Here is a 27,568-nt window from a genome sequence, read left to right as displayed (position 1 = left end):
ACTTAAACTGATATTGATTTTTGTAGGTGGGCCTTTTTTTAGGTGGCTAAAATATCTTCTACTGCTGACCCTGTCCACAGCAATGCACTGCTTAGCTTCCGTGCCGGTACAACTCTCTGCTTCTCCAAACTAGGGGCATGCTGACCGCTATCTACCGTAGGTAATACACTGACTATAGATAAGTACCTCATACAACCCCACTTCAAAAAAACTGAACTATCCCTTTAACAATTCGACTGATTGAAGTAAATAAAAGATTCAGGTTAGCAAGATAGCCTTGCTAGCATCAGAGCACTTTTGTTTATTTATGTCACCACATGAATCATATTCATGCAACTTTAGGTCCACTCAACATCCACGCTCCCCACTTTGAGAACCACTGCTTTACTGTAAAGTATGCTCATGCAACGTCTGTTGTGACTGGGGAGGTATCTATATCTGACCTGACACAGTGTTTACCCACACATCTGTCCTACTCTCCAGAGGTATTTCTTTTTAAAGCCAGACATTCAGTGTCTTGAATGTGCAACAGATGTATATTGTAAATGCAGGTGAAATTGTATTTCACTGTTTGAGTTTGATGCAGATACATTCATCTCCTAATATGATACTCAATAGGAATCATCCTTGTTTGGCACAGTCAGTGGGCTATACCGACAGCATCACTTGTCTTATTTCCTGCTTGAACAGATTTATACTTGAACTACAGCCCCCCCCACTCAGCCTGCTATCTGAGACCGGATCCCATGATCATTTAAATTATGAATTTATGGGTCATTTACTGTATGCATGGGCAGGGCAACCAGGTTTATCTTTTTCACTGCAGTGCAGCTGATAAAGATTATTTATTGCAAAGACTGACTGAATGAATGTTTGTCAGTGTTTAGGAAAACGAGCCATTTCCATGAAGAGGCACATACTAAGCAAAGAGAATATGTTGAGTCTGATCCAGGCATACAGTATCCAGGGCCACATCACCAAATAGTGCTTTGCCTTAGCCACGGTTAGCACAATGAAATTAGCATGGCATAAAATGGGATTTACAATTAACCTCAGAGCTGACGCTGCCAGTGTTAGTATATTGGAACATGTTTTTCCAAAAAGTATGTATTTCTGTTCAAGCATTGTGTCTAAAATCTGGCCCATGTTGCACATGCTTAAAATGCATTGGTTATTTGTCTTAAAAGCAGCATCATCAGAAGGTCATTCATTTTCTAGGGGGTGGGGGGATTGTTTCAGGGGATTGTCTATCATTTCAGTTTAGAAGCTTGTTGTACTATTACTGTTTGCTGAGTTTTATAAAAATGTTTTGCAATATGTAGTGATCCTCATTGACAGAGGAGCATAGAAGCACTAACAGGCACCTGTGTTTTATATAAAGCAAAGAGAAGGTACAGGATGAAAAGCTGGGCTGAATCCTACAATATTCTGTCAATACCATTTGTGTTAGTACTACTTAAATCACCATTTGTTTTACTACAATTGTTTGAATACATCAGACAACATACTCTAGGTGTTTTGTGGAAAGTAGCTACAAATTGATCAGTAGATTTGTGAGATAGAACTGTATATATAAGTTATAGGATACAATACTGTAATTTCAAAATCCAAATTTTGATTTAATTGACCACATTATAGAAGGGCTACTGTGAATTTGGTGTTAGTTAAAGAGGGATTCAGCCCAGTTGTAACTACATTGCATTATTCCCTGTCTCAACAAAAAAATGTTTTTGTTTTGACTTCAGATGAAAAACAGTCAAAGTTTAAATTTTTTATGTACTCTGGCTGTGCCACAGACAATTATTGATATATCATGGCTACAAAGCACTTTAAAAAGTGCACGACTGTGCAAAATGATATACAACTGTTGTACAAACATTTTTGTGAATAACCCCCACACATACACAATTTAATAACGTGTACACACAAATCCACACAAACATCCCTAGAATTTAATAAAATGTGCACATATTTTGGTTTTAATGAGTTCAAAAAGAAACCATCTACCAGAGACACTTAGCTTACTGATCATAAACAAGCATGCTTTCACTTAGCTTAAACTCACTGCATGATCCCTGTAAACACACACAACCATTGCCAGCTAAATAAGCAGCCTCGTGTCCACACAGCATTTTAAATTGGGTCTTTCTTAAAATGCATTACTGTACCTTCTTGGTGCTCCACGGTGTATTTAAAGGTATATCTAATGGTCAAAGTACAAACACAAAACAATGTTGAAGGACAGGTTGACATTCAGTATGTTTACTTGCTCTGTAAGGATATATCAGATGATGACTTTGCCAGTGGGAATGATTAGAATATCCATCAATAGATCAACAAAGCTCATCCAAATTGCATGTTTATATTCTACAGAGCCTGCTGAAACAGTGGGGAATCGACCAGTTGAATTAAACCTTAATTTTCCTTCACTGCTTTTGCCAGAGCAGTGTGTTTTCTTCCACTGTCTACAATGAATTGTCATTCCCAATGTCTAACTAGAGACAACTTGGGAACAATGTTTTTCATAGAGACAAATCTCCCTTTGGCTTGCTCCTCAAAACACACACACACAAAAAAAAACAAAGCCATTATCAAACAACACCTTTAATGTGTTTTCTGGTAATGTGTTGACCAATGTGGGCAAAGGAGGTAGATATATGGGAGACCAAGTGGGAGGCGGGATGTAAATATATATAAGATTAAAACATTAATCCTAAATAAGCCAAGCTGAAGTGTCTCTGGTAGGTGCAATTATATTTTAGATGTAAATCATTAAGTTGTGTGCACATCCTAAATAATTATGTGTGAACTCATGATTTGCACATTCATTAGTTGTATATCATCTGCACAGTTACTATTCCGTGCATATGTGGTAGCATTGTGTGCACATGTATATATTCCCTTTTGAAGGCCGCAGCCAGGCAGAGATTTCAGGATCCCAACTTGAACGTAATGAATTTGCATGTGTGCAAACACTTGTGCATATATAAATATATGCAAAGAAGGTATATAAATATGAGTACTCATATGGTTTTATATACATGCACTTTCTCATTTCTTTTTTGGTGTTGGTTTTGAATCAGCTTTGGATCCTGAGAGGCCATTTTCTGTGTTGTCAATCCCTGAGGAAGTTACAAGGCACTCCTTACTGCGAGGAAAAAAGAAGAAGACAAAGTTAGAACTGTACATACAGAACAGCATGCACAATATCTGAGCTATCCAAACATGCTGCCAAGCACCAACAATCTACTCTGATGAACCAGTATGAAATGGTTGCATTGCTGATAACCAGGTGGTTGTGAAAACTCACTTTTTCTCCTCAAGCTTGGAAAGAACAAAGAGAGTGAAGTTCTTGAGCAACATGAAGCCCATTATCAGTGCGATGGCTCCGCCCACAGCTGAGGCTATGATGGTGGTCAGCGTGTTGTCCACCACCCTCACTGCAGACATTAACAAAAGACCAGAGTAATGATGATGGAAAAAATCTACATATAAACAGTTTAAGAAGAGTTTCCAGAAAATTAACATTCATAACATTCTGGCTGCCTTTTGTGCTGTTACAATGCCTTCTCATTCGAGACTATTACCTCCACAAGAGATTAGAGCTGTAGTGTTGCCCCGGCGGCAACCATCTCCTATATGCCTTACACACCAAAACAAAGATTTAAACTATACATAGAATGATGGGGAGCTCATCTCTTGTGACCTTTGGTCCTTTTAGACTTTTAAAGCTACTGCTCGGACTTTCCCAGAACCATTTTAGTAATATTTGGTGAATTTTCTTTATACCCTGTCAGCTATCAGTATCAAATGCACTGAGAAAAATCTACATGGGTGGGTGGGGGCATTTTTTTGCTCATTTATCCAAAGTTTACACCAGCAGCTTTAAGAAATTGTGATGTTGTTCCAATTTGGAGGAGAGACTAATTTAGGTTTACTGTGCAAGCAAGATGTGATATAACACTTAAAAAAAAATCCTTCCTGTTAAAACAGCACTGCAGACCGTTTAAAGTGATGAACAATAACTGCATGATTATAACTACCTTATGCTTAAAAACATGTAGTTGGACTATCAACTCTCCTGGAGTGTGTGTGTGTGTGTGTGTGTGTGTGTGTGTGTGTGTGTGTGTGTGTGTGTGTGTGTGTGGACCAAACCTTACTTATTAGAAAATACCTAAGCGAATAAATGCACAAAGAAAACAAGCATTAAATCTGTCATAAATTAATTCCACATCATTTATTTTATCTTTTACTGTCACCTCAGGATTTATTTTCCCTCTGCAGGATTATTTTATTTTTCTTGTGCAGGGTTAATTTTTTCTCAGCAGACTTACAACTTCTTCAATGGGACTGTCCTTGTACATGTGGCCTGATTTATTTTATCATCAGCATATAAATGAATGCATTTCAGTATCCACATTATGGGGGCATGAAGCAAGCCCCAATGAGTTGTCCCACATTTGTGATTGGCCAATATATAGAATGTCAGGGCATACAGCTAAAATAGTGATATATATAGGGATGGATGTGTTGTCATATTGGGCAGTTTTCCAAGTAATTGGGCTCATTTTAGTTGCTGAAAGGGGTGGGAAATTATTGCGCAGGTAGGAGAATAATTGGCGGGTTTAGGATCATTTGGGCAGGTTTTTAAGAATGATTTCTATTGCATATAACTGAACAACTAATAGTAATACCATTTTGCCTGACGATCCAATTAATATGCATGATGAAAATAAAATAAATCAGACCCTTCCCTCACATATATCAGCACACATTACCAGCATAGACTTTGACCACTCACACTCGTCCACCACAATGAGGGTGAAGATGGCACTGTGGTTCTTGCCCTTCTCTTTGGGGTTGCGTCCAAAGCAAGTGTACTCGCCTCCGTCCTCGAAGGTGATGTTCCACAACAAGATGGAGATGTTGTTGTGATCGTTCTTCCCCACAAAATCCACCCGGTCTCGATATATACTCACATGTGGCACCACCCCCTCTGATGGTATCACTGAATCACACACCTGATCGGACCAACAAGCTGTCAATCATCCAAAACTATCACTTACAAGTTAACAAAAACTGAACAGGAATGTTTCTCTCAAACAGAGGGTCCTTACCTTCTGCATGGTACCGTTGTCATTAAATTGCCAGCTGAAGTAGAGGTTCTTGATGCCAATACAGCTGGTGTATGTGCAAGGCAACATGACTGTGCTGCCATTCACTGCCTCCAGGAAGGGAATCTTCCCTACAGACATCTCAAGGGCCTGAGCAGACCACATACCTTAGGAGGAAGGGGAATAGAAAACACAACAAGATAAGACTACACAGGGTATGAATCAACATTACAGTGCAGCAGTGTTGTCAGTCTGCTTTAAAGTAATAGTTCAACAGTTTTGGAAATGTGCTCATTCGCTTTCTTGCTGAGAGTAAGATGAGAATACCGATACCACCATCTGTCTGTTAAATATATGTCTACAGCCAGCAGCCGCTTAGCTTAGCTTAGCATAGCATAAAGACTGAAAACAGCTAGCCTGGTCCGAAGGTAACAACGTCTGCCAACCAGCATCTCTAAAGCTTACTAATTAACACATTCTAACTTGTTTATTTTTTTAAAAAAGTTGCAGTTTTATGGGGGGTTAGACTATTGCTTGGCTGGAAGCAGTGACTTCCTAAAGTCTTATCTTGAAAACCAGCAAAGACCAGCCTAGCTGTTTCCCCTTGTTTCCAGTCTTGCTGCTGGCTGTAGCTGTATTTTTATAGATATGAGGGTATCTGCATCAGTCGTCTCTAACTCTCTGCAAGAAAGCAAATAAGCATATCCCCAAAATGTCTAACTATTCCTTTAAGTTCAGTATCCAGATTTCTAGAGGACAAAACCACATAATTCATCTCACTGACATGTAATGCATAATTTCTGTTCATGCTTTCAACAAATAGATATAAGTGTCATGGTAGAATAAATCCTGTAACCTCAATCTTTAAGTTTTGCACTGGTAGAAGAATGATTGACTATCAATTGGTGTTCTGTCTTTCTTGGCAAGATATTCTACATAAGCCATTCACAATGCCATACACAATATCTGCACTTGAAAATTTAAAACTTCAGACTCACTGCACTTTGTGCACAAGCTCCTTGGACTCGTTTTGTGGTCACATCACAAAACAAGTCCGGTCTGCTCCTCCAGCTACATTTGAACAGTGAGAATGAGTAAAAGTCCATGGACCGTGACAGTAAATCTGTCTCATGCACACCAAAACACTGAAATACAAGACTTAAAACTTCTCCCTCAATGTGGCACACAATGCACATGCTGTCCTGTACTTTTACTAAGGTACAGTAAAAAGTTATGCATGATTGATTTAATTAAATCACCTGAAAATTCAAATCTTTTAGACAATTTTGATATTATTTTTAAGTAAACATACAAACATAGTCACATACTCACTAAAACTTAATGAACATACATCATAGATCATAGAACACATTATAACATACATACATACATGTCTATTAATGGCACTTGACTAGTCAAACCCTCAGTAACATGACACCACAAAGCCCTTGCTGTGACATTACTGTAAATAAGACAGGTGAAATCTGCTGTGCCTCTTGTGGAAACTGTAAATGTACACCAGGGACCACAGTCAGACAGCATCAGGAAGTCACAGCGATTAAATCTTACTTTCACCAACCACCAATCAAAGCAGATGGGTCAGGAAAATTGGCGGGTCTTCTTATTGTGTGTATTTTCCTTTTCCCTCATTAATTATAGACTTATCAGGTATCCCACCTTCCCATTCAGCTGCTCCGTTTTGTGATAAGGCAGGTGTGAAGGTCACAGGTAGCGAAGAGTTACAGTATATAACTTCAGCAAGTCAAGGACAGACTATACTGCAGGTCTGTTTTCTCCCTCTTTTACACCATTAAAGCACACTGTGCTTAATGCTTCCATCTAGTGTGTGAGGTGTAAACTACATGCTCACATGGTGCTGTGCAGAATTAGTACACAAATCCAGAGGTTAAAGAGAGAAAACCTAACACTGACACACACCTGAATATGATCAACGGTTGCAGCTGTAACATTTTCTGCACTATTTCTAACATTCCTGTGATTCTGCCCTCTGTTTCGTGCACACTGTGTTATACTTTGCTCATAACATGGTCAAGGTCAATGTCTGATAAGCACCACTGCAGCAAATAGGAACAACGTTGCTAACAACAGCAGATATGCCTTAACACGGCGAAGGAGGCCATACTGTATGTGGGAATGTTATTGATTCATTCTCATCTCACTCTTGCTATCTCGCAACCTCACTCTCTCCAATCTTTTCCTCAGCTGGTCCAATGCAGCACAGTGAGCTTGCAAAAACAGTAATAGCAACAGTGACGGGAGAGCAAAAGCATCACCCCTCCTGTCTCTTTCCTGATGCAAATTTTTTAGTGCCACTCAGGCTTCTTTAATAACCTTTTACAATATTTTTGTAATGTTCCATTTTCACTATTTCCAACTTCCACTCTGTGTCCCTCTGTGTGTCCTTAAAATCTTTGTTTTCCATAAGATTACCCTGTTTCTGTCATTGCAGTTACTCAAGATCTCCTTATGTTTTGTCTCTGACAGCATTTATATATTACTCTCCCTTAAATGAGTAGCCTACTGTCCATTGTCTCTTTTATGAATTTCTTCTTGAGGTTTCAAATCAAAGTTTTGTTTTGCAAGGTAGTAAGTTTTGGAGCTTCAGATAAAGGTAGAACAGTGATGCTCCAGTTTCTAGCCTATATATGTCAACTTTAGAACAATAGTTTTTTTTGTGAATACATAAATATATGCTCTCCACATAATTTAAAAAAATATGTAGTATATCCAAATTACAAAAAAACTATAGCCTGACTGATACTGGATTTTTGAGGCCGATACTGAACTCAATATTCAGGAGTTTAAAAAATCCACTAACGATGTATCAGCCAATAATAATTTTTCAAAACATAAAAACATAATGTAAACAGAAAATGTTGATATGGATCACTTTGTTTTTTTTTATTATGATAAAGATAGATACTGTGCAGGACATTTTGCAGTGAACTTGTCAGTTCTCTGTGGTGGATAGACTATGGTATAGTGACACTGTTTCTAAATGACCTCAAACCTACTTGGGCATTTCTGTACTGTAATTTCTTGTTACGTATCGGCTGACATTTACACCAATACCGATATATCTGCAAAACCAGCTATCAAGAAATTCAAATGTTGACCTCACACGAATGGCACTAGCATTTAGCATTTCTCTGAGGATTTAAGACTGGGATTTTAGTTTAGGAGGGGACAAGAATCAATCTTATTCATTAGAGGTCAAAGGTGCGAGAGGAGACATATACTGTACATGAGAACAGCTCCAGGTTTGAATGGTTGGGATGTCAAAAAACAACACAAGATGTCTCTTAAAGTGGAACAAAATTCAGTTCACAAATTTGCTTTCCTACGACTATCCAGTCAATACTTACTCAACATGGCCTATGCTGGAAGCCAAAATGCAGAGACATAAAATCACTACAGCACTGTCAGAATTACTCAATTCATAGATTAGTGCACTCACAGTCACTATCTCACTCTTTTCCATATCTAGTTTTAATACTTCAGTACACTTGAGCCTGATTTCCAATAGTTGTACACAAAAGAATCAGTCTGTTCACTGCTTAACAAGTGTAATGTACAATGAGGTACCTTCTTAACCACCTTACAGTGCCTTATACCATCGAAAACAAAGATGTTGGTTTATCCACAATAAAATAATGATGCTTACATGCTTTGCAACTGCTTCTTTCAGCATCTTTCCCTCTGCTACTTGGCCACCTGCATTTACTGATTATGTCTACCATGCAGTTTTTGTTATCAAAATGTTTCTTATTCATTCTAAATAAAGACAACACCTGTGAGCAAGAAACAGGTATTAATGTTCTGAAAAAAAAAACAACAACAACATCTCTAAACTGTTTACCTGGCAATTCCCCTGACAGTTAATGTGTGTAAATGCATCACAATGTGAAGTTGAGAATTTTTCATTCTCAGGGAGAGATGAATATTTTTAATGTATTGAATAATTAACTTGATCAATTTTACTAGACTGGGAATGTCTGAAGGTAGTTTTACAGCCTACAGTTCCAACACATCTCACAGACCATGGTCTCATGGAGGTCCAGTGTGTAGGATTTAGTGGCATCTACCAGTGAAATTGCAGTTTGCAGCAACTATTTGAATACCACTCACATCACCATCTTCTTCCAAGCGTGTAGGAGAAACTACGGTGGCCGCCAAAACTTGTGGAAAACATGAATGGCCCTATCTAGAGCCAGTGTTTGGTTTGTGGAAGGGGGCCCGCTCCCTATGTAGATAAAAACGGCTTATTCTAAGGTAATGAAAACACAACAATTCTTATTTTCCAGTGATTTTACACTAATGAAAACATACATATAAATATTAGATTCCATTTCTGCTAACAGCTCCTTCTAAATGTTACATACTGGACTATTGCTGCACTGATGCTCCACACCCATAAGCAGGTTTAGAAAATTACAAGAAGTATATACTGTAAGTAATGAATGGAGGAACAATGTTGGAAATAGGTATTAGACATGCAGATGTATTTTACTCTGATTGTTAATTGTCAGATAATGGCTAATGCAGGATCAGTGCAAAATGGGAAACATCTATGCCAGCATAGACAGTATTTATTAGTGTCAGCTATGACACTACGCTATGAAATTGGATTCTAATGGGATGCTTTTTCTGTGCATTTCAAAGAGGTTAAGGAAAGACTTTATTGGAAATGTCTGGTTGGGTATCTAATATTCACACCTGCTACTCTATATCCAAAACACAATAATCCACATGGTAAGAGGCTATCACCACCGTCAGTCTCAGATCTGCGTGTGAATTTACTTGAGACAACAACATCAGATCTGAATACCTACTGTTACTGTACATTCACTGCAAAAGTGCGTATTCTCAATATTTTGATTCAGGAGTTTATGACTCAAATAGAAACAAAACAGATGGTTTACTGGCCTCTTTTCTGAGTGACGATGCTGCTCTGTTACTGCAGATACAAATCGTGTCCAGCACAATATGCTGTGAATGGCAGGGCCTCGTCTAGAGTGCCTACAGTCTGACACAGCTTTTCCATAACTAGGGCCACTTTATTCTGCTGACGTTTCCTTTTGTGGACATACAATCCCAATCCACACCAATATGGATCACAGATACCAACAGACTGTTTGCAACAACACTCTTAACTCTATTGGGCAAAGACTTTATTCCAAACTAACAAATCTTTATGAAACCTTCATAGTCTTGTCCTGTCTGTGTTTCCAGGCAGAACAAGCAGCACATTTTGCTCATGAGACGAAACACGCAACTTCCAGAAACAACTACTCATCACGAGCAAACTAATCCTGTCACCAAAGCAAAATCCTTCTACAAAACCTAGTGTACCGACCCATACAATAAATACAATTGCAGCTAATGCCTATGTAGGTCAGAAGCAGATGAAGGTCATTGTCAGATGTGGAAAAGCCACAGCATCCTTGCTCTGCATAACAACAGAAATACACACTGATATTGGCACAAGCTTTTGGTGTTCAATAAGGAGTAAGAAAAAAAAACCCAAATATGAAGTTTTCAAAAAAGATAGATGAGGAGGCACTATGCACATCAGCTATGGCATAATGACCATGGAGCAAATAAAGGGAGGTGAGTAAAGTGAGAGATATACATTACCAAGCAGCATAGAGATTATCAGGCCAACGGCTGTGTGTGGAGGGCCCAGCCTCTGGGGTTCAACCCCAACCCACTGGACCTCCATGGCAGCCAGGTGTGCTCCAAAACAAATACGCTGCAGGATCCAGCCCGGGCTCTGGATAGCTAGTAGAATATCCTTTAGCACAACTCGGCCTCTCTGGTATACTAGATTCAATCTGGATGCTGGCGTCTGCGTGTCTGGACCCCAAACGAGGCACGGCCCAATGTTGCACCTACAGTAGTCCTGGGTGCAGTGAGCCTGCCCGCCAGACCCCACAGCACTCCTGTGGAAGAGACTGTAGGTTAGACAGAGGGCAGAGGAGGAGGAGGGGAAAGAGAAACAGAGAGAGAAGGGAAGAAGGAAAAAGTTGATCAACTGAAATCTTATCATATTTAATACTGACATTGAGTCACTATAAAAGCACAGACAGTACAGTACAGATATAGTTTGTTTATATATATGATATATGTGTTTGCACGTTTCCTGCATGCATGTGTCTGCATAGTGTATATCTTTGCCTGATTGTAAAAGGAATAAAGCTGAAAGAAAAAAACACGAAAACATGACGCTAAGTACAGTTCAAGTTTTGTCATGCCTACCTGCTCCTGCAGCCAGTGTTCAGTCAGAGGCCAGCAGGCTGCCTGCGCAGCTGAGTCAGTGTGGACAGGACGGCAAACGCTCACTGCGCACAGTCAGGGTTCACTCAAGGAGAATCCGCCAGCCAGCACTTTCACTGCAGAGACAGCCCCATTGCAGCGGCAGCCAGGATGAGAGACAGTTAGAGAGGAGAGGGGGAGACAAACAGAAAGACAGACAGAGACGCAGAGAGACAGACGAACAGGAGGAAAAGCCGCTGCTCTCCTTCCTCCTCAGCAGCGCCCCAATGAAGCTGACTCTTCTCCCAGCCCGTCCCTCTGGCTATCTCACAACTTTTCCCTGTCCTCTCCGTTGGCTGCATGCCACCCCTCTCTCTCCCCTCATCTCGCTGTCTACCCTCCCTTACCTGCCCCCACATCCCTCTTATTCTCTTTTTCTCCTCCGTCACCCCCATTCACTCCTCCCCATCTCCGCTCCCCTCTCCATCTCCTGACTCGGGGCGTGTATGCAGACTCAGGCACTTTTGTCAAGAGTGTTTGTGAAGATCAGAGAAAAGTTCTGCAGTGCAGGTTGAGGAGGAGGTTGTGTAATGCAGCCCCAGGGCCCGGCCAGACACACAGTCCCATATCAAAATGCTCCATTCATAAATAGACATATCTTTTCACTGATAACGACACCTTTAAGGTATCAAAACTCAGCATCACAGAATTACAAGTGGGAGGGGGAAACACTACAGTAGTTACTCTCTATTCTACTAACACAATTAAAAATGTCAGATTTTTTTAACTGCAATGTGACTTTGAAAGCTTTTCCCTTTTATTTTATAAATCCTCTCACTCTACACTTATTCTTCCCTAGAATGACAGAGTTAGGTTGTTCTATGCCTCTCCTCTTTTCCTGAAAGGCAGGCTCCAGCCGGGACTCATATTCCCCTGGCTCAGGATAATCAACATCCACAGCCACCGGTGATGTGTGTATGTGTGTTGTGTGTCGCATTCAATGCCCAGAAGGTCAAACTATCTTGTATATCATGAGGCATTCATTACTCTCTTGTGATCAGGATGATGCAGCTGCAAGTGCATTGTGATATTGAGGCGGTGTGTGCAGTCATTTTTCACAACAGGACAGCTCCTTTCCCATAAATGTACAAACACATCAGTCAAGAGCAGCTGACCAACTTCATGTGTCTGCACTATTTACTGCAGGACATTGCAGAGGAAGTGCTTAGCTCAGAGTTTCCAGATTTGATTAGTCAATTTTAGATCTGACTAACATTGCATTCATACACTTACTACTATATACCTGTCAAACGCCATCCATTATTATAAATAGAAGGTGACTATATGTGAATAATAAGAGGTTAATTAGAGTTTCATACTGGAGCAAAGGAGAATTGTGAGTGCTAGCAAGGATGCAACTGAGATCATGTGACAGAGCATGCAATCTGAGCCAAGGTACAGTTACACAGGTAGAGGACAAGGGGACAACTACACATCCATGGACTTAGCCTCCTGGGGTTTTTTTTACTCTGCTTAAAGAACTGGTATTTCTTTTGCAGAAGAAGAAAAGGTAAAGTTTGCAACTCTGAAGGACTGTAATTGAAATTTACTGTACATTGACAGATTAAACTTCAGTTACAAAGACAGATGCAGATATCTGCCATGTAAGCATATTCTATACTTTACTTACTTTGCAAGTACTTAACACTGTGATCTATTATTCACTGAGCAGGTTTTTATGTGTATATGCAGACGCTGCAGGATGGCATCTTTTTTCTTTAGTAATTTGTGCAAGGTTAACGATACCTATAATGTGTCTTGTGTTTATTCTGTGAAATATGTCTAGTTCAGATGTCAGCTGTTCCACTCTTGCATTCAATATATATTATATACTGTATAGTATAGGCAAGATTCAAAGCTATGCTAAGCTAAACACAGCAGCCAAATTAAAATCTAATGTGTGTCACAGGATGTTGAGTGAACAAAGTTAATCCACCCTGTGTTTGATTAAACAGTATGAGATTGTATCCAATTAGAACCTACAGGGCTTGAAAGAAAATTAGCCAGAGGATTACAAACATGCACCAACAATGACCACTGATCTGGATCACTAATATGGTTTAGGGCTCCAAAATGAGCATATATACTGTAGGTGTAGGTGTAGTGTGGTGAGAAGGTGACAGTAGGTGGCGTGGAGGGTGGTTTGACGGGTGTGGAGCTCTAAGTGAGAGATAATGTGCCCGGGCTGTGGGCTCAGTGCTCTCCTCTCCAGGCCCCTCCACTGGAGTATCAATGCAGCAGCGGTGGGAACTCTTCCAGAACTGCAATAAGAAGAAGAAAAAAAAACAACAGCATTTTGCTGCAGAAAGACAGGGTGCTGCTGCAGACCTGTGCAGGACAACTGTAACTGCACAGAGAGTGTCCATGGACAGTCATACTCACACAAACATAACCACATGGTATGTACTGTACAGATTTTCACTATCACGTATTTCACATTATTTTTCATAGATGCCATGTAGGTGCACCCTCTGCTTTTAAAAGCACATAGGTGTCACTTGATGTTACTGCAGCAAAATGCGTGCTGCTCCAAAGGAAAAAGACAAGGACACACGTCTCAGCTCTTACTATACATTAGTGAGTGAGAGCAATGCAAGTACCCACACAATGAAAACAGAAATGCAGTGGTTATTCCTCTATGTAAATTGCACGTTAAGCAAGCATTTAGATATCTGTGAAGGAAAGTGTAAGACATCCATCCAGAGATGGTGGCGCTTCCGATAGACTTGGATGTAGAGTACAGCTCCTACAGGAAAGAAGAGACCAGTGGGGCCATGTTTGTAGTTCTATTTCTGAAAAGCTCGGCACAGTTTCACAGTGAACCACAACTTTACTGTTGTGGTTCACTGTCAACACTCTCACATGGTAACGTTGTTTTTTGGCTGCAGCAGGCAACTGCGAAAAAGCTCTAAAACCTCACTGTATACAGTTGGCGACTAGCTGGTGAACATAGAGCATTTAGCAGCTAAAGAGCTAGCCCCAGTTTGTGCCTCTCATGTCACAGAGGTAACCATCAGTTTCTCTAAAAGATTAACCAGCGATGTCCAAAAACCCCAGAAAAACCCACAATGTCTACTTCATGAGATGCACAGATATTTCCCTCAGGAGCTGGTAGAGACTAAAAACAGAGCTAAGAGAGTGAATATTGGACTTACATTTGCCAGGAGGCCAAAAAAAAAAAATGACACCAAAAGAATGCTAATAACTGTAACGGCTGGATGTGTAAATAACCAACTGTTATTGGAGGTTTAAATGAAATCTTCTGAGAAGTTTAGAGGGGAAATCACTTTTTGGTGGAACTGCTAACAACTCAGACATCTGAAATGTGACAAGGGCCCCGAACTAAACATTGCATAAGCGTATCATATGTTTTAATGTTTTTTTAGGTAAAATCTTCAACTGAAAAGTAACTAGTAACTACTGCCGTCAGATAAATGTAGCGGAGTAAAAAGTAGCATAAATACTCAAGCATAATATGTATAGTACCTAATAAGTACCTCAAAATTGTACGTACTTGAGCAAATGTACTCAGTTACTTTCCACCACTGCAGAAATGGCAAAATGAGACAGAATAATAGATAACAAAATGTATTTCTTTTTGTGAAAGATAAGTGGCTAATTCACTCCAGGGCATTTCACTGTGCACACACGCACAACTTGGTAAACCCAGGCCCATTTTTGTTTTTCAGTAGTTGTTACATACAGTATACGAAAGAAAAAAAGTGGGGACTACTGCCGAACAAGCTTTTAATTGACTGTGACCCAAAGTGTTGTATTTCTTACCTATCATTAGCTGTCCCTTTCTCTTACTGATCCTTTCCTTAAAAACCAAGTTAATTGGCTGCAAGAGGTCTTAATGATCTCATGTCATATTCCTAGGAATGTTTCTGGTCATCTGTTGCTGTCTGTAACAGCCCTTGACCAAGTCATACAAAGAAAGAACCAGTTTAACAGGGCATGCTTTCATTCCTTAAGAAGTATAAAGTGCAATGCACACTGAGCAAAAGAGTCAGTGTGGAAAAGCTTGTATAGTCCCAGACAGGTTTCCACATGTCCCAGGTTAGAGTACCTCTCCTAACTCAATAACTGTTCTATGTTAACCACACACACTTGAGTTTGGATATAAAAGGACTGTGTTTAAAGTCAACAGAAAAACAATACGTCCACTTCTGGACTGGAAAAAGCACTTTCTAATGAGATCTGAAAATGTAATGAACTTTGAGCTTTACTCAGCTGTTCTAAGGCCAAGAAGTGTGACTGTAACTCATTGTCATGTACAGTATGGCACATACAGGAGTGCCGGATGGTTGATATTTCACACTCACCCACCCAATGTTCACCTCAAGAGCTGATCTGTTCCCACACACTGAACATTTTTATCAAAATACACTTCATGCTACTTAATAATTTCAAAAAAGTTCTTTATTCCAGAGTTAAATAGATACATAGGACATTTCAGGACTTGAGTTAAAAAAAGTGTAAAGTTCTGCTTATTTTACACTACATACAAAATCAAAATACAAAATCACTTGTGCAATGCTGCCAATACTGCCACCTTGCTTTGATTATCACTCATAAATCTCATAGTGGACTTTCTGGAAGCAAAAATTTAATGAAAGCACCAATTTCTCCTGTTTCATTTCCAGCAGCATTCAACCCCCTCTGCAAAGTTACACTATGACACAGTTAAAAGCTCTTTCATACTTAAAAATTTGATTTGTCTACTCTCAGCTGATGCTTTTAGAAACTGAACAGGAGAAACATTTAATCTGGCAACACTACAGTTGGACAAACACCGTCTGCATTGGGGTGTTGAGCCAAATTAAACTTGCTCTTCTCTTTAAAAATCTATAGTCCATTTATTCAACGTGAAAATGAATGAATTTTCACAACATTGATTTCAGGCAACAGATTTCCAGCAGCAGCTATAAATCCAGTCAAATTATCACAAAGAAGCAAAGTTACAGCGGCTGCATACAACAAACGAGACTCACATCCATCAGTCCGCATCCATAAAACACACAGAATTTAACGGGAAGTCCACCGATTTACACAACAAAGTCTGTTTACAGGTGTTTGGGAGTACTACTGCATATGTGAAAAAAGCTGTATAAAGCCTTTTGTGACTCCAGAGGCAGCTGAGTGAAGACTGATGAATTTCTGCAAGTGATGTCACTTGAGTCTGTGTTAATTGGGGGTGAAAACTGGGGTTGTGGAGTTAGAAAGAAGTGAGAAAGAAGTGAGCCTACCAGACCCCTCAAGGCTGCTCATTAACCACCACTAGCATAACACATCAGAATCTCTGACCGAACTGATGCCAGTCGAGTTGTATTGTGGGTAATGCAGGCGCCAGAGTGCAATGCTAAATTGGTGTACTACAGTCACTGTGATGTATCAATGTAATTCAGCAACCATAATCCGCTGAACTCTTAAAAAAGTACAATACATTACATGTCATCTAAACATTTAAATCATGTTAATGAATAGCAAATACGGTGATTTTATAAAAGGGAAAGATGATTCTCATTCATCAATCGAGTGTGTCCATTTAATCATCATCACCAAAATCGTTGTCGTCGTCATCATCTTCAATGCCTTCCTCTTCTTGATCATCTCCGCTGCTGGGTTCAGATTCTTCATCGTTTTAACTATCAGCTTCTTTCTCCTTCGTCACAACTCTGAGATGAACTGCATCTTCCGGTGTACTGACACAACCCCCGCAAAACAAATTAAATCACACGCACACACGTAAACAATGACATAAGCTACTCATGGATATCTGGCCACTTGGAAAGTGCAGCAAATAAACAAAAGGCCCAAGTTAGCAAATTGTCCATAGAGACTTTAAAGAATACAATACCCAGAATCCTCAGCTTGAAATGAACCCAGCCAGAGTACCACAGAGAATTTATATACCGCTTCCATCCGTGGTATAGATAACCAAAACATCAGTGCATGAACATTTCTCCACCAAAACTAGTTCATGGGTCTGTGGGTTTAAGATCTCTGGGTTTGTAAAATTCTTCACCCGTTATCTCAACTTAAAGTGGCACATACTGTGAAGCAGCAGTTGCTATTGCAGCTGGTGCTCACAGAGAAATGGGAAGGTTTAGCCCAGAAAAGGTTTATCTGCTCTTATCTTCCATAGCTTTGAAAGTTAAACCCTCAGTATCAGGCAACAGAGAGGATATGACTCAATTCACCGCAGCAGTATTATGTATCAAGTGCTCTTTGTGCTCTTTAGGGATATAATCAATTATATGTTTCTAGTGACAATTCAGTCAAAGCATAATTCTATAAAACACATAATAAAATAACTAATGATTTTAAAAAATGTGGTCATTGCATGTTTATATGATAAAAGAGCAACTAAATAGAGAAAAATGCAGCCTAATTGGTGCAGTCAGCACTGCTGCTGTGAATTGAGGTTAATGATAAGTTTTAAGAACAGCATTTAGTTAGAAAAATCCCTTCCATATTTACATCTCCTACTCTACAGTTTAAAAACTGAAAAAATGAAGTTAGTAATTACAATCATTGGTACATCATGTCTCTAATACTGAAGTAAATGGACTACACTAATATCAGAGAGGTTCACATTGAAGGAGCAAACATGGAAGAAAAAGATGTCTTCCTTCCCCCAACTTTCATTAGTCTTTTCCAGCAGAGTGAACCTAAACAGCCAATCAGACTCCACACCAGTCCCAAGAAGAATAGGAGCAGATGAGCTCCGGCTCTCTGACCCTCACCATACAGTCGGGTCCTTCCACTGGTGTGGCTGCAGCTCAATGTCGTTTCCCATGTGCTTTCTTCTGTAGAACCTCACTGCCACAAAGATACCAAGGACGATCAGGATTACACCACAGGCGCCTCCAACTGCTGCTGCCAGGATGCCAATCTCAGAGAGGGAAACTAGAAGCAACAAGACCCAAAATCAGTGATAACAGGAGGTGAAAGCAGAATGATGCCTGTTGGGGAATTTAGGAGAACAAAATAGAGATACCATTAGAATAAAAAGTAAATTAGTGTCCCAGTGATTAAACATACTGTCCTTCACTTGCTTAAGTTCTCTTGAGCAAGACACTTAACCCCTGACCTCCCTGTGGAAAGGCCACAGTATTACAGTTGATTTTTTTCTACAAAAGGACTAATAAAGTACCACCTTCTAAATACATATTGAAAGAATTGATGGTAACGACTGAAAAGTAAAAAAAAGAGCCTCGAACATTTTTGAATTTTCTTTTGCTGTAGTACATTTGATGCTGAAGAAATGTGACAGACTTTTCATCCACCAAAAAGTTCTTCCAAGCATGCAGTGCTGCCAGTCTAACCTTTGTTTACGACTCTGAGGACGATCTCTCCATTACTACCATGCACATCTGGACTGTTGCGCACCTGGCAGATGTAGGTGCCATTAAAGGTCGGACGCACCTCATGCAGGGTGATGGAGGCATCCCGTCTCATAATATCTCCCGACCACACCGCATGGCCTTTAAAACGCCCTTGATTGGGAGGGTATGGTACCTCCTGGTACCAAAACACCTGACACACAAACAATCCAGCAAAATTGCAGAGACTTTATAACTCCAAACGAATTAGCAAGCATAAGAAAATTCTGCTAATACAAAACTTAGCTGATGTATGGACGTCAGCAGCCAAATTATGAAGAACATTTCCTGAGCTAACATACTAGTTTCATGCCATTCATAACTGAAGGCACTGAAGTGTGTTTTTGCCATATATGCTGCCTGCCTTTTGAGTGGCAATGACCTCATGTTTACTGTACTGTGGGATAGTCCTCAGCTAATGTGCTGTATGTGTCGCCATTTGCAGCAAGCATACCAGCCACTGGCTCTTCTCTTCTGCATTTGACATGTGTAGTAAAATGCATTATTTCTTATTTTTTCCTGTGGTTTCATTAATAATGACATTAAAATACAGTAAAGACAAATGCAAAGAATTTTCATAAAAACACAGTTTCTCTTCACACCGACTCATCTGATCCTGAATTCATGGGACGGAAGTTCCAGGCCACTGTGATGGACCGAAGCGACACTGGTGCGCTGGAGCTGAAGGTGCATGTCAGTTTCACATTTGTCCCGTTGACCGCTTCCACCTCAGTCGGAGTGTAAATATCTATTCCACTGACATGTCGCAACCCTGTAATAAAGACAACCAAGTGAGAAAGAATACTCATCAACATTAACCTTATACACAAATCTCACTACTTGACTCACTCACAGATCACAAGTTATATTTCAAACTGCCCAGGTGACTACGTTTCTCATTTCATTCCTCAGTTTCAGAGTAATTCCTTAAACAAGAGCAGATCTGTTCACACCAGGAGTAGTTAGCACTGTTTATTTAACACACAAACGTCCATGACAGTTAAGAGCAAAGGGTTGTGAAGAGAAGTGCCCATCATGTATTCTACAGCCACTGCTTGAGATTGTAAGACCTCATTTTCCTCTTTTCGACATGACTTCACTTCAGTACTTTAGTACAGCAAACAATAGAGCAAATAATTCAAATAACTGAATAGCTGCTACGTCTGCTATGGGTTAATGATTGCATGTGTGTAAGTACAGAGGGTCAGATGAAGACTGCCTTTACAGGTGCCTTAATTAAAAACAGGGAATATTATATTATCTGAAAAGAGCAGGTTTGGATGTTTGTTATTCAACATCTGTTCAATAATAATAATTAGTATGTTTTACTTGAAACCATGGTAAAGTATACTACAGTATCTCCTTCAAGGGGTCTGGTAAAGTTAAATAGTTGAGCTAAATCTGGATCACACTGTCAGCCACAGTGATGAGCAGACCTGCAGACTCTTCGTGCAGATTAAAGCATTCCTTCTAATAAAACACAGAGAAGAAGAAGAAGCCAAGAATGTTCTGTAATCCTGGATAGGAAGGGATAAAATAAAATGTATGACTGTAGAAAAAATAAAACAGGATAATAGTATTTAGTAGGACATGGCCAGTGTCTCTGTATGGAGAACCTACAGGGACTTGCACAAGGTCATAAAGCAACTTCATATATATATATATATATATATATATATATATATATATATATATATATATATATATATATCCAATTGAATGATTAAAAAAATAATAAAAGAGGGATTGATAAAAAGACTTAGCAAATCAAGAACTAACCCATCACTAAAATCTACTTACTGACAATGGACAATTAATAGAGGATAAAAAAAAAAAACTTAAAATAAAAGACAATTCAATATTTCTAAAATGAGCGGTCTTAACAGCACACAAAAGTAGCACCCCAAACAAGTTCAGGTCATCTTTCGCAAATTTTCCCTCAAAAAATTGTAGTTACTTTAATGTAAATTTGTTATGTATTTATCTTATCTTTAATTTATTTGCCACTTAATCTATTTATTAAATGATATATTCATTCATATGTATAGTGTCTTATAGGTATGTTAATCCACATCCGTTTCCATTAAGAATGGGTTTCTTTGTCTAATTCCTGAGAACTTGTTTATCTCTGTTTATCTTCCTCTTATTGATGCCTGCAAGCTGTAAACGGGAACTTTACAACAGGATGAACCAGAGAAAATGCTTTTTAACTTTTCATGTGTATCGCCAGCCACAGAAGGAAAAAGATGTTTGAACATGTCAGTGCATTTTACCAAACTGGGTGACAAACAACAAATGCTACATTTACATGACATCCATTTAAACCATGACTGGCGTTAGTTTGCAAACCACACAGGGTTCAAATTACAGAGGTGTGCTGTTTTCCCTTTAGCCCCAAGTTAACCTCTGGTTAAGTTAATACAGGAAGTCTTAACAGATTATGTTTTTCCTTGAATATGAAAACCATAATGATAAACAGATATTTAATTTATTTATTTTTCTTATATTATCATGTTAGTGTGGTTTCCTGTACAATAGACACTGTAATGGATGTCCCTTTCAGGAAGACAGTTCTAATGCAAAATTTTGAATTAACCCCATAAAACTTGCAAGAGCTTGTTTTCTGGATTTGTGGTATAAATTGCAAAATTTTTGAGTTGTGAATCCCTTAAATTAGTAATTCATGCCCTAAAGTTACAAAGCATTTCTTCTAACTACTACTGCTGCTAATTAGTTCTTATGGAAACTACAGCGCTATATTAAAATGAAATTACTTAAGTTACATAACATTAGAATTGCTGAAATTATCAGCCCCTTTATTCATACTGGGACAATTTTTGTTCTGAATCCAATAATTTTATTAGGCCTTTTGGTCGGCCTTTATACCTCCAACACAATGGATCACAACAGAGTACAACAATCTTTACAAAAACAAGAATATTGCTGAAAATGTGTTTACTGACAATGATGACCAGTTATTATGGATTTGGAGTGGAAGTAGTTCACCATGCCTTCTTTGCCTTATGAATAAATGCTAACGTTGCATTGTTTTGGATTATTCTATCTTCTCTGTCACAGTCAAATGTTTGATGATATATTGTTAATACAACAGCCTACGCATAAGCCTCAAAAACTACTATACAGTATTATCAACACCTGTGACACACATGTATGTATAAATTCGGTATGTGTACAAATAACTGTACATTATACTGTGTGGCACTATTTTTCCCAGCAGGTTATAGGCTACTACTCGCGTAGGTCTAGGCCAAGTTAAACTGACCAAACGCTTTAAATCACGCTTTAACACAGTTTTTGCGTTAGGGAAGACATACTAAAATCGCCTATACTCTCTCCAGGAAGTTGTTGAAACTCACCTGGCACCACGAATGCTCCCAGGAGAAGCAGAGACCATATCCGATACATGCGATAAAACATTTATACTGCCTCAACTTATTGAAAGGAGTCATGAACGCAAATGTCACTGCAGACTTCCGGAGTAAAGAGCCTTTTTGTGAGTCCACGCATCGGTGGTGAAAATGTGAGACAACCTGCATACACGTGATGGGCGGCGTTTCGTCGCTAAATTCTTGCATAACTTGTTCACTAAGCAACCTGTTAATCCACATTCTTCTTCTTCTGAGGTTTTGTGGCGGTTGGCAAACAGCTTTTGGTGCATTACCGCCACCTTCTGAAACGGAGTGTGGATCAGAGAGGTCTTATGCCTTCCCTATATGTCTTCCCTTATGTCTTCTTTTAAGTTCTGTCTTTTCCAAAAAACTAAATATTGCCCTGTACCCCACATGCCCTGAGTTCAATTGCAGTAACTCCTTTAGCCAGAACTTAATGCGATCTCTTCCCAGTTTGTTTTTTAGCATCTGCCTTTCCTGCAAGTACCTAGGACAATTGATAATTACATGTTCTACAGTTTCCTGTATGTTACAGTACTCACACATACCAGTCCCATATTATCAGTTATCTTAAGTGTACTGTGAAGACCAGTATTCCCAAACCTCATCCTCGAGATACTGTCTTCTTCTTTTTTGTTCTACTGGTTTCCCTCATTTCTCCTACTTTCTTTTGGATACTATAGTAATGTCTATCTGCAGTTTCCCTGTTCCAAATTTCCTACCATTTCTTTTTCATTTCTACTTATTTTACTTATTATTTTACCTCTATTACTGCTGTGCAATATCCTCCGTCTCATTATACATAAGCTACACTTAACTTGGCAGTTCATGCACTAGTACTTTATACCATATTATTATCATCAACTTCTTCCTTTTCTAAATCCGCTTTGGTAATTCTTTATCAGATCTTTTGTCTCTATATGAAACCTTAACCTTTCGTTTATCATTTTTTCCATAATTTTCCCTACATGTGTTGTCAAAGCAATCAGCCTTAACTTTCTGCTAAGCCTGGATCCTTACCTGGCTTACATATGGGGACAATAACTGACTCTTTCCAGTGACTTGGTAAACATCCCTCTTCCTTATTCCTTATTATATAATCTTTATAATATTCCTTTACTCTCTCTGTCTCTCCCTGACGTTGTTTTCCCAGACTTTCTTAATGCATTATTTAGCTCTCTTATAGTAAACAACATATTTATTGCACTTCCGTCTTCCTTATCATCCTGCAGTGCTTCTACATTTTTTTCTATTGTTCTATCTCTCTGATTCTTTTCCTCATTACTCAGATTTTCACTACTATGTACCTTAACAAATGTCCTTGCTAAAATCTCTGCTTTATCCTTACCTTCTATTACTACTTTCCCCCCATCTTTCATTATACGATATCCATACACTTTTCTATTTCCGGACATCCTCTTAATCATCCCCCATACTCGGTCTAATGGTGTCCTTCCAAGTGAGTCACAATACCTCTTCCAAAAATCCCTTTTAACTCTCTTTACTGTACTCCTAACTACTGCCTGCTTTCTTTTATAGTTAATAAGATTCTGAAAATGATGTGTTTTCTTCAAGACTTTAAAGGCCTTATTTCGATTTTTAATTGCAGAAGTGCATTCTTGTGTCCACCACGGAACCATCTTGTTCCTTTTCCTACTGTTTCTTTTTGGTATTGACTCTTTTGCTGCTCCTAGTATAATACAGTTTATTTCTACACTGAGGTCATCAATTGTCTGGTTCATATTTACCTCTTTTAATTTCCCTTCAGTTATTACTCTATACTTGTTCCAATTTGCTTCTTCCTGTGTTGTCCTTTGTGCTGATCCTGCATTTGTTTCAGGATGACTTTGGTTGTCTCCCGCTTCTCTTCTTTCACTGTTACACATCCTCACAGCCTCTGCATGTTACTTTCCGTTCTAATCTTACCCTTTGAATCTCCACTGCCTGCTTCCTGACGGTGCAACCACCATACCTGCTGTGTGGTTTCCTCCGCAATTACAGCACTTAACTTGAGCACTGCTGCCACATTCTCCATATGCATGTTCTCTTCCACATCTTTGTTTTCTTTTACATACATTGGCCCCATATGACCTGACATTTATAACATCTTATTGGAGGAGGAACATATTCTCTCACATTAAATGTCATGTAGCCTATCATCACTTTTCCAGAAAGCACCTCATCATTGAACTTTAGCAGTACTGACTCACTATCCACTTTTTCCCCGTTCCTGAAGGCCTGCAGCTGTCTAATTCCTGTGATTTTTCCTCCTTTCATCACTTTCCTTAGTTCTTCCAAATTTTCTCTAATGGGGATTCCTGATATCACTCCTCTAGCTCCTCTCCTATCACCAACTATCCTTCTTTCCATTATTTATTTTTTACACAGTTTGCAGTTTCATCACTTTATTTCTATGTTCCGCATTTTTGCATTTCACCAACAAACTGCCCTCACGCAACACCTTTGCCATTTCTATATCCCCAGTTGCCTTCCTCAATCCTGTTGTCAAAGTTATTGGACCAATCAATGTTATCTCACCCCCCACCTTAAATTTAAGAATGACCTTAAATTCCTCCATCATAATCTTTTTCCTGACATCTCGCACTTCCTCCTCCTCTTCTAATGCTCGTTTCCCCAAAGATGTCGACTGGCTATCTCTTTTATCCTCCCTCCCTCCTCCTCCTCCTTTCCTACTACTCACAGTTTGTGTACATTCCGTCTCTTAAAAAAATATGTTGCTTGGAATAATAATTGGTTTTTCCACAGAAAAGATCAATTGCCGTCAATCTAGTCCTTCTCCCTCATTGAATCTATGAATATGCAAATATTTTTCATTTCTAAAGTTTATCTGCTGAACATATGATGTCTCCTACTTCCCTGAAAAGTCCATTCTCAGTGTTTGTGCACTGCAGGTTTCAAGTTTCCACATCACACGTGTGCATGTGGAAACAAGTTGCATATTGAACCACGACTGGCTTCCAAACTTGTTGTGATGTCACAAATCGAACATACACGTCTGAAACTCAGATTCAAGGTGAGCACAGAGAAACGTTCCCCTCTTCAGTAGATGAATGTGAAAACAAACTCTGCACATACATCATTCTGCACAGTGAAGCTTAAAGTTAAGAAACAAGAAGCAGGACACATTTTTGATTGGATGGGACTTTAATTGTTGAGTCCACAGCACTTTGTTCCACAAAATTTTGTATTATCTAAGTATTGCACACTGAAGACATTATCTTTTGTGTAAAGTTCACATGTTATGCTTCCTCTGACATGAACAACTGAACCTCTGTTGCAGGTCATTTCAGAAATACAGGATTCTGTTTTGCATACCTGGCTTCAATGTTCTCCCACCAGGCTTCAGCTGCAGCTTGGTGAGCTTATAACATCCAATAAAAGTATAAAGAGTGGTTTAATATTAAATAGATAAGATCTTACTAAATGCAAATGGATCAGTGGGTAAACAAACAGTCCAACAACTAGACGATTCAGGTTCAAGCCAGCGTGAAACCTGTTGTAGTGAGCATGACACAGATCACCTGCCTGTACCTAAAGAGATCAATAACTAATAACCACCTTATAAACAGAGTATGATACAATAAAGAACAAAATGATGGTAAGAAGAACACTGACACAACACAGGCTCAGGAGCTGAAAAAACACGCCACAGATTTTCAGACACCAGAACATTTTTTTCCAGAGACCCAGTGCTCAACAGTCAACTCATCCATCTGTCAGGCTTATAGTCATTGTTGTATGTGAGGATGTCTAGATCCTCCACTTGTAACACGATATTGTACAAATGACTCATTTCTAATTCTAATAGGTCTAATACTTGGATCTAGAAATTTGAGTTACTAAATATTTACACTCAAACAACACCCTTCAAACCCCTGTACCAGTCATATCAAGCAAAGCAATGAATCCGTCAGATGGGTCAAAACCTGCAAAGGACAGAAAAGAAGGAGAGAGAGTTAGGGAACACTAGCTGCTTTAAGTTGTGTCCCAATCCAGGAGCTTCCTCCTATTAAACCTACGGCTTACTAAGGTGACAGTCAATTCCCGCCCTCTGCCTCACAGAGACCAAAACTGATTTTCCAGCCAACTTGTAAAGTTGGAAATTTCCAAGTTTATCCTAAAGAAGTTGCCAGTGAGTGGCCACTGAATTGGTAAATACCAATGGCAAAACTGGGACTCGACATTGACACGTGGTTTTGTGAATAGCAAAGTGTGTAATGGCAAGAACAAACAGACTCTCTGATATAATAACATACAGATATTATTATAATTGTTTGGCGTCAATACTTCATTTGTGTATGATTGTGTGGACTGTGAGATGAGAACAGTACACTGATAATGATGACATGGAACTACAAATTATCCTACTGACTGTTATGTCCAGACTTCAGGGACACTCTTCTCCCCAGGTTGAGGAGTCTGACCCTGAAGACTGGATAAATAACTGATGTTCTTTTTCCTCTGTACTCATTCAGAGCAGATTATACTGATGTATGTTTTGCTGCTGTGAGTCCGTCTGCAGACGCTTGAAGTAAACCCACAGAAAGACAACTGATTGCCTTGAGTGTTTCTTTATTCCGAAGAAATTGCCACTACAATTTGGCGTTGTCTGCATTTTCACTCGTGTGAGAGGACTTGGGGATGAAAAACAGCCTAATTGCAGTCTCGTTGACGACTCTGAGGACAACCTCTCCATTTCTGCTGTGTACGTCTGCCATGTTGCGCACCTGGCAGATGTAGGTACCATTAAAGGTTGGGGACACCTGCTGCAGGGTGATGGAGACCACGTGGTCTTAAAAACGCCCTTGAAAGGGAACATATGGCTTATCGTGGTAGAAGATCACCTGAAACACACACACAAAATCCACAGTCTAATTTGCAAACAATATACTGTAGATTTTAAAGCCATTATCCGGGGCTGGATAAATAACATTGAAACACAATAAAAAACATCTTTAGAATATCATCATAAAACATCCAGTGCCACACCCAGCGTTCTCAGGTCCTGGAATGCAGGGGTTGGAAGTACCAGGTCACTGATATGGATTTAAGTGACACAGGATGACTGGAGCTGAAGGTGCACGTCCGTTTCACATCCGTCCTGTTGACTGCTTCCACCTCACTCGGAGCGTAAATTTGAATCCCACTGACTACATGTAAGCTTATACACACAGACCTGCAGTGACGAACACATACATAATTCACATTTCATACTGCATTTTATGAGTTTGACATTCATAACCTAATTATATCCTTTGGTTTTGGAGCAATTAAATCACGTATCGAAAGAAAACATGTT

At 39.3% G+C, this 27,568-nt stretch overlaps 2 protein-coding genes across 4 annotated transcripts; both read right to left on the bottom strand.

Annotated features, from left to right (window-relative positions):
- Positions 1–272: 272 nt before the first annotated feature.
- scn4bb (sodium channel, voltage-gated, type IV, beta b) lies at positions 273–11,764 on the bottom strand. Of its 3 annotated transcripts, none has more exons than XM_044223661.1 (6): positions 11,394–11,764; positions 10,773–11,089; positions 5,118–5,281; positions 4,802–5,021; positions 3,311–3,440; positions 273–3,148 (listed from the first exon to the last, which is right to left on the bottom strand). In XM_044223661.1, the coding sequence occupies exons 2-6, from the start codon at positions 10,855–10,857 to the stop codon at positions 3,052–3,054; spliced, it is 696 nt and encodes a 231-aa protein (XP_044079596.1). In that variant the 5' UTR covers positions 10,858–11,089; positions 11,394–11,764; the 3' UTR covers positions 273–3,051. The 3 variants fall into 3 exon arrangements, with proteins under 3 accessions (XP_044079596.1, XP_044079597.1, XP_044079598.1); XM_044223662.1 differs by having other exon boundaries at positions 10,773–11,077; XM_044223663.1 differs by lacking the exons at positions 10,773–11,089; positions 11,394–11,764 and adding an exon at positions 6,792–6,910.
- A 4,090-nt stretch (positions 11,765–15,854) lies between these two features.
- Positions 15,855–22,441, bottom strand: mpzl2b (myelin protein zero-like 2b). The gene is made up of 4 exons (XM_044223659.1): positions 22,216–22,441; positions 19,441–19,610; positions 18,782–18,992; positions 15,855–18,362 (listed from the first exon to the last, which is right to left on the bottom strand). The coding sequence occupies exons 1-4, from the start codon at positions 22,274–22,276 to the stop codon at positions 18,196–18,198; spliced, it is 609 nt and encodes a 202-aa protein (XP_044079594.1). The 5' UTR covers positions 22,277–22,441; the 3' UTR covers positions 15,855–18,195.
- Between the last annotated feature and the right edge of the window lie 5,127 nt (positions 22,442–27,568).

The sequence above is a fragment of the Siniperca chuatsi genome, linkage group LG14, assembly GCF_020085105.1.
Source record: "Siniperca chuatsi isolate FFG_IHB_CAS linkage group LG14, ASM2008510v1, whole genome shotgun sequence".
NCBI classification, from domain to species: domain Eukaryota; kingdom Metazoa; phylum Chordata; class Actinopteri; order Centrarchiformes; family Sinipercidae; genus Siniperca; species Siniperca chuatsi.
Note: the sequence above shows the minus strand (reverse complement) of the source record. Positions and strands in the feature narration are given on the sequence as shown.